Source organism: Lathyrus oleraceus, chromosome 7 (assembly GCF_024323335.1).
Source record: "Lathyrus oleraceus cultivar Zhongwan6 chromosome 7, CAAS_Psat_ZW6_1.0, whole genome shotgun sequence".
Lineage (NCBI taxonomy): Eukaryota > Viridiplantae > Streptophyta > Magnoliopsida > Fabales > Fabaceae > Lathyrus > Lathyrus oleraceus.
The window spans coordinates 544,414,193-544,422,002 of record NC_066585.1 but is presented as its reverse complement, the minus strand read 5'-3'; the positions used below and the strand labels follow the sequence as shown (position 1 = coordinate 544,422,002).

Here is a 7,810-nt window from a genome sequence, read left to right as displayed (position 1 = left end):
ACTCAAGGAATTTAACCATATGCACACATAACCTCTCCGACTCGAGGAATTCAACCATATGATCGCATGAGTGTTTACCTCCCCGGTTCGAGGAATTCAACCATAGGCACGCATGAGTGTTAACCGACTCGAGAAATTCAACCATAAGCACGCAACCTCCCCGACTCGTCGAGGGTAGAGTTATGCATGGATGATACTAGTCTTTTAGAAAAATTAATTTAAGCAATTTTCTTCAAATGAGTCAAATCTCTACTTCTGTATAGCATTAAATTAAACTTCAAAAAAAAAATCTTCACATCTATTGGCAAATCACAATATGGTTTTTGGTTTCAACCAAAAAAGTTGTTCCAGCATTATGCATCACTAGAACATATACTGTATTAGAGAATAATGGATCAACTGATTTGGACAAATCCATCTGCATAATAAACTAAAGTAAAATATTAATTTCAGTTCTTGAAAATGGCCAACAAGTCAAGTATGTAAAAGAAACTTGTCTTCTTGGCTCATAATGGAGATTCAGTTCATCTTTGTGCTTGATCTGAAGAAAGTCCAACTGATGTAGCTACTGCTACGTTATTGCTTGCTGATCCGTTTTCGATTGGAGGAGGCGGCACCCCCCATTTCGCTTCTGATTCTAGTGGCTCGAACACGTGAACTCCGCCGTCTGATAGTCCTACAGCAAACTGGTTTGGTTCTTGTGGATGTGCCGCGATTACTAGTGGTTGTACATTTGAATTGCTGCATCATATGAACACGCGTAATAATAAGTGCATGAAAAGTTTTAGTCACGTAAACTAGACACGACCCAGACACGTTGACACCACTAATAATTTGCTCGGGCCTTACCTGACACTTGCAGGAAGATAAGCTGAAGGATTGATACGACACCGTAATCTAAGATTGGAAGCATTAAATACACAGACGGTTGCGTCTAAAAAGCTTGCATATATCAGCTGGCTGTCGCACGAAAATGTTGCATGCGATATTGGTGCAGAAGATTCACGCGGGGCCCACTATAATTCCAGATATTGATATATGAGACAATTAAAATATAATGAAATCACTTCAATATGACATACCGAACTCAAAAAATTCTAACCTGCTTTAGACATTCTAGTTTAGTTGCTTCGAAAATGGCTAGCTGAGTTTCGTGTACAACCAAGAACTGTATCTGATCCTGATGAAACTGTACGCGCGTATCTGACTGTGCCGATGGAGTCCTCCCGGGAGGCAGCTGCAAGAATCTACTCTTCTGTTTTTCCCATCCGTCGGTGTTCCACACGCAAATCTGCATAGTAAAACAATCTCAGACGCAACTCACTATATTGCAGCCTCGTAAAATTGCACTATATTCTGAAGACAGATCTACGATTAAAAGTTATTACCTGAGCATCCGCTCCAGATGAAACAAGAACATTCAATACATGAGAGAAAGCAAGACCAGTAATTCTTTTTGTATGACCTTTGAGTTTACTTTTAACCTGCAGATGAACACATTAACACCGATCTCAAACTACGTAGCACAGACACTACTGATTGAAAATGTGTTAGGTGTCTGACAGACACTACTGATTGAAAATGTGATGTGTATCAATCACTTTCATTTTCTTACGTGTCTGTGTCATGTCTGGTGTCTGTGTTCCATAGATCGATTAGAAATTGTTTACACAGATACAACGGCGTTACCTCATCAACACGGACATTATATATTTGAATGGAGGAATCATCCATGCCTATAGCAATAATATTGTTATCTTGAGGATGGAAAGCAAGAAATGTAGCTGCCGGTGGTGAGGCCATGAAAGTTGTCATTGTCTGCACATATACAAGTATACAAGGTTAAAAATTGATTAATATGCCGAAAACAATTATTTCAAATGTACAAAATTTACAACATAAAAGATTACCTTAAAAGTCATCATGTTAAACAAGGAAATCTTCCCTCCCGACGCAGACATTACATACGAATCATTTTTGGACAGAGCAAAGCAAGGAACAGAATCTTCAGGATTGCTATCGGCGGTGTCATTAGTCATCAGGATGCCGCTCGACGGTTGCCACAGCTGAGGTTGCACAGATGCATTGGCCTACAGGATTAAATTGTCCACATAAAAAAACAGTATAATTCATATTTCCACTTTTTGAGTAGATAAGAGTCATAGTAGTCTGAAAAAAGTAACTTCACATGCTCCCTCACCTTGGCAGATGAGTTACGTTCATTTCGCGGCCATTTCCAGAGAAGGTGAATGGCATTTGATGCTAATGCTAGAATAGCATTACCTGAATTTGTATATATCAACCTTGATATCTGTCATAAAAATCAGAACAATTTCATGCTTTGATTACTAAAATATTCATCTGAGGGTATTTGATAATTTTGAATCAAATAACATACCTTGTTTACTCTAACATTCTCTGGTAGCTTCAAGGATCTACAATGAGATGGTTCATTGATTTCAGTGAGCTTCCATATCTTTGATTTGTCATTGGATTCTTCACTTATTCTAGGTTTAACATCGCCCATGTTTCGAGTATCACCATTCTGATGCGAAAAAATTTGAGATGAAATTGATGTAACAAAAAAGTTGCAAGGAACATGCGAGAATAAAGTAAGAGGATAAGATCACAAACCATTCCAGCAATAGCTGCTACAGACGAGGCTCTCTCAGCTAATGCAGCACTAGTTGTGGCCGCAGCAGAAGACATTGAATTTATCGTAGGCTGACACAATACATCGTGTTAGATTCAGCTTTTTACTATTATGAGATAGTGAAGAAAGTATGAAATCTATAAGTATACCTTTACCAAGGATTCTGATGCTCTTGAAGCATCATACATAGAATTCTCTAATGTACGCAACAAACGGATGCCGTCTGCATTGGCTATAATTTTGATTCCATTGTCGTTTGTTGAGACGGCTAAAAGAGTTCCATCCTTGTTGAAACGAATACGTGGACTTGCCTAGAGATAGGGGATCGGAAACGAATTAGCAGCAGATATTTTTTAGCAATCGGCTCTTTAATTTACGATAAAACCGTGAACTTACAGGAAGACCCCCATCAGCTTCAACAGTTGTCAAAAGCTGAACATTGTCCATATCCCAGAATTTAATGGAGAAATCATCTCCGGCGGCCAAAAATCGATTTTTGGTCGTATCGAATTGCACAACACCCAAAGATCGTTTGCGAAATCCTTGGTAAGTTCTTTTCACGGCTCCTTCACTTTCATTCCACTCCACAATTGAGGAATCTCCATCTTTGCTTGTTCCACATGAAAAGAGCCTATAGTAATACATTCCCGGTCAAACTATTAGAACATAAAGCAACGGAAAAAAAATGGAGGTAGAATTCAACTATGCAGCGATATTTATAAGGAGCCGTGATTGAGAATATTGACCTTGTACCGTCAGCACTATAAGCCATGGTTGTGCACCATCGACCAGGAGCATCATAATCAACACGAGATCCCAAATTGTCATACAGCCATGCTTTTATTTTTCCATCTAGCGCTGTTGAAAAGATGAACTACAACATACACGAAAAAACAATTATTCGCTAGAAAAAGTTTCTTCCGGGTCGTATTCATTCATGCAAACAAACTCGAAAAGCATTCTCCGCGAAGGTGTTAATAAATCAATTTCTACCTGAATATTTTCTTTATAATGCGGACAGACAGAATAAACCGGAGCCTCGTGACCTTCAAACGTATATTGTTTTGTTCCCGATGCAGCATCCCACACCTATATTAAATTGCATAACTTAGTTAGCAACATATTGATCTTGTCGACTTCAGTAAATATAGCTCATTTTTAACAAACTCACCTTAATGGTTTTATCATCACCGCAAGTTATCACGCACAGTTGCTTATTTGGGTGGGAAAATGCTAGATCATTTACTCCTCCGGCATGAGCATCAATCTAGAAAACGAGTTCACATTATAACAGTCATAACAATGCATATATCTATCTGTAATTTTATATAACTAAACATGTATGTGTGTACCTCTAAGTGCTGCCGAACTTCATCACCGCCATGGTAAGAGTATATCTGAACAATGTGCCTTGAGTATGCAACTCCTGTTATTTCATCAAATTCAAGACATTAGTCAACAAATTCAGATTAACGGGGCATGTTCGGTATCCGACTCTAACACAATATTGACGCATGTGATTGCTGATGTTGATGTGTCAATGTCGGTGATTCGTGGTTTGAAAGTATGTATATTCAATCAAACATTGAAGAATTATAAATGTTTCCAATTAACGGGCATGTTCGGTATCCGACTCTAACACAATATTGACGCATGTGATTACTGATGTTAATGTGTCAATGTCGGTGATTCGTGGTTTGAAAGTATGTATATTCAATCAAACATTGAAGAATTATAAATGTTTCCAACTAACTAACCAAATAAAGCACCGTCCGGACTCCAAATCACACGGTTAACAGAAACACTTGGATCTTTGACAAGAGCAGCCTGAATTGATCAAGGTTAGTTTTCTCTTCAATCATGGTTAGATTGCATCAACATCGAAGTGTACAAGTTAAGAGACTAAAGATAGAACCTGAAATGCCATTGAACATGCACTAAGATCCCAAACTTTGAAGTTCCTCGAGACCAACCGCTCCCTAGAACCCACCTCCCATAAGGCAATGTCTCCCACATTTGTACCAACTGATATTTAATAAAGAAAAACTTAGTAAAATGGTAGTTTTGATCGAAAATAAATGCAAAAAATAAATAAATAACACTATTCAAATGCTGTAGAAAAGCAACCAACCTAGAAGTAAAGATTGTTGAACTGGATGAAAGTCCATGCTCATAGGAGATGAGCCCTGAATCAGATTTCGCATGACAGTCTTCGGCAACGGCAAGTCATCAGGTGCATTAAAAGCCTGACTATGACCATGACCAGGGAATGACGCCGACAACACATTCACAGGTAGATTTACCTCGTCAGTTATTCCCATTGGCCTTGTTCTCTTTGTAACATGGTCCGAGTCTCCACCGGACGGATAGTCGACAGAAGGATTAGTAGGAGGCGTCCGTGGATGCTTTAAAGCACCTAAACATGGCGAAGAAAAAATTACTTGCATTTTTCTTTAAAATATTATTGGTATGTATCAGTACTTTCGGGTGTCTGTGTCAGTGATTCAGAGATAGTCTAGAAATAGTATATTACCAGGCATTGATGGAGCACCAAGACCTATACCTCCTCCACCGATACCACCTCCACCCGAAACTGCAGCATGTGCTACAGTGGTAGGATTTGACATCCAACCCGCGAGCTGTGCTGGCACAGATGCCGGACTAGGTTGAAAAGGCTGTAACCATGAAGCACGAAAAGTTTAGCGACATAATAAGAATCAAAAGATGACAGAGACATTAAACAAAAGCCTATCTATGATATCAAAAGAAGCTCGCTCACCCCATGAGCACCAAGAGGAGGAAATCCACCAGCTTTCGGTAAGGATCCTAATAATGGACTGTTAGCAGGCGAAGGAGCTCGTGCACCATTCGGTTGTCCGCATGAGTGATCCACAAAAAGAGTTTTTATATCAGGATTCGGACGTGGATTCTTACAAAGTTGATGTTGCCAATTCAAGCTGTAATTTAGTTTTTCGTCAACAGAACACAACCTAATCAGCTTCTAAGAAGATTTTATATCTTCAATGCAAACCTTAACAGCAAAAAGAGTTACCTTTGATTGATGAGTGTCCTTAACCTTGAGTTTTTAAGGTTAGGAAATTGCAATTTGTCGCGAAATAACGGATTAGCTTCAATGAGCTTTTTAAGCTCAACCAACATGATTGCTCGCGCAGACTTAGTATCACCATACTTCGACAACTGTTCGTTTTCCCTATGATAACAAAAACTCAATCGCTACACATCTTGCAAAAATCGAATTCGAAAGTGCAAACGAAGAATTGAAACTTAAATAAGTACCTAAAATTCTCCAATGTCAAAAGCTGTGTGATTTCCTTGAACAACTCTTCGTTAAACGTAGCAAACACTTTCAAATCCTTCACTAATATCTCTACAGCTTTCGACCGATCATGCCTATAACACAAAATTACAAAATTAAAAAACACTTTCAATAGTATAATTTCTTGCAAAAATTAGTTGAATTGTAAATTTCAGTGTAAAAATAACATTTAGACTCAAAAGCTACAAATCCTAACTTCAAGTAGAATCAATTCTGGACAGCATAATCAATTCTACTCGAGAGCAACCAAACATGTCAAAATCAATTCTACACATCCAAAATCAATTGTAAGTGTTCCAACCACGAAACCAAACATACACTTCAAGTGCATCAAACCCTAACCACAATTTAAAACCATGATTCTAAGACTTGAAAGTTAACAAGTAATTAACAACCGAAAAGCGGAAAATGTGACGCAAGACTTACTTATCTAAAGCCTCGAGATACTTCTGCTTCCTTATCTCAAAAAATATCTTCATAGAATACCTATTATCATCCACTTTTGTAAAACCGGATAAGTACTTTTCCACTTCATCCCAATTCCCACCATGAACTTCATCCTCAAAATACTTCATGTTAAAGAAAAATCCAGACTCCTGCTCAAGCCTAATCAATTATCACAAACCATAATCAATTAATTAGTCAAATCAAATGTGAAAAAAAGATTATACCAAAAATAATAATAAGTTAAAACAATAGAACAAAAAAGTTAGCCCCACTTGTGAACAGTTTCTTTGAACTTTTCCTCATCAAGAAACTGCAAGATCAAGAACACCAATTCCCTACTCAGAGATGACATCTTAACCACACTAAAATCTCCAACACTCAACTAGATCTGCAAAAATTATATTTCAAAAAAGTCACAAATTTGTAATAAAAGGGTTACCTATATATAAATACATAAATAAACAACAATAAAAAATTTCAAGTAATTATTTAAATCAATAATGGAAAAGAAGAAAAAAATAACCTTCTTTATTTGTAAAAAATTAACTATAAAAAGAAAATCCCTATGGTTTTGTTAGCCAAAGAAAAAATTGAAACACCCATTTGACTCTGTCTCTATTTTCTCTCTCTAATATAATCAAACAAACATAAAAAATAAAACTTTAATTCAGGTTGAAGATGCATGAACCTAAAGTCTCAACCCCAAAAAATTATAAAATTATAAAAAATTATTTTTAAAAAAGCAAAAAAAAAAAATTGTAAAAACTTTAAAGGGTACAGATTCGAAGCATGAATGAAAGAGAGAGAAACTGTGTTACCTTGGCTTCAAAGACCGAACACATCAAACATAAGAATAACACGAACAACAACAACAAAGAAGACTCCGAATATGGAACCAAACCAAACCCACAACAAAAGTCACCCAAAAAGACCAAAATCGATTCTCTCTCTGTAGATATGGACTAATCTACTCTTTCTCTCTCTAGAAACTCCCTCAATCTATATATATATAAATAGAGAGAGAAAGAAAGAAGGGGACATTTGAAGTTGCAGAAATAGGTGGTTTTTTTTATAGGAGGCGACAGATTGAAGAGGTGGTAAGTGGAATCAGTTATCAAACTAGGTTATCAAATAATGGATAAGCTATCTGATAAGTTATTTCAGTTATATAACAACTGCAGATGTAGTGGGACCCACCAAGCCGGCTTCGGTTTTGCCTAATCAATCGGCTCGGAATCTCGAGCTAACAGCTGTCTTCAGCTTCAGACCGTGGGATTTTGTTTTAGTACAGACAGGGTATGGTAAGAACCTACGTAACACCGTTGGATCTGGATCTTGAAGTTTGATGATTGATTTGAACGGTGGAGATTTGT

The 7,810-nt window shown here is 37.3% G+C and overlaps 1 protein-coding gene across 1 annotated transcript; it reads right to left on the bottom strand.

Annotated features, from left to right (window-relative positions):
- Nucleotides 1-270: 270 nt before the first annotated feature.
- On the bottom strand, nt 271-7,505 carry LOC127105391 (topless-related protein 1). Its single transcript, XM_051042573.1, has 25 exons — nt 7,256-7,505; nt 6,710-6,825; nt 6,417-6,596; nt 5,951-6,064; nt 5,706-5,864; nt 5,433-5,610; nt 5,187-5,328; nt 4,785-5,069; nt 4,569-4,678; nt 4,411-4,480; nt 4,006-4,079; nt 3,825-3,920; nt 3,647-3,742; nt 3,400-3,527; nt 3,050-3,284; nt 2,803-2,964; nt 2,635-2,724; nt 2,399-2,545; nt 2,201-2,311; nt 1,911-2,090; nt 1,690-1,818; nt 1,389-1,484; nt 1,103-1,291; nt 850-1,016; nt 271-741 (listed from the first exon to the last, which is right to left on the bottom strand). Exons 2-25 carry the CDS (start codon nt 6,787-6,789, stop codon nt 525-527), a joined length of 3,435 nt encoding a protein of 1,144 aa, XP_050898530.1. The 5' UTR covers nt 6,790-6,825; nt 7,256-7,505; the 3' UTR covers nt 271-524.
- Nucleotides 7,506-7,810: the final 305 nt, after the last annotated feature.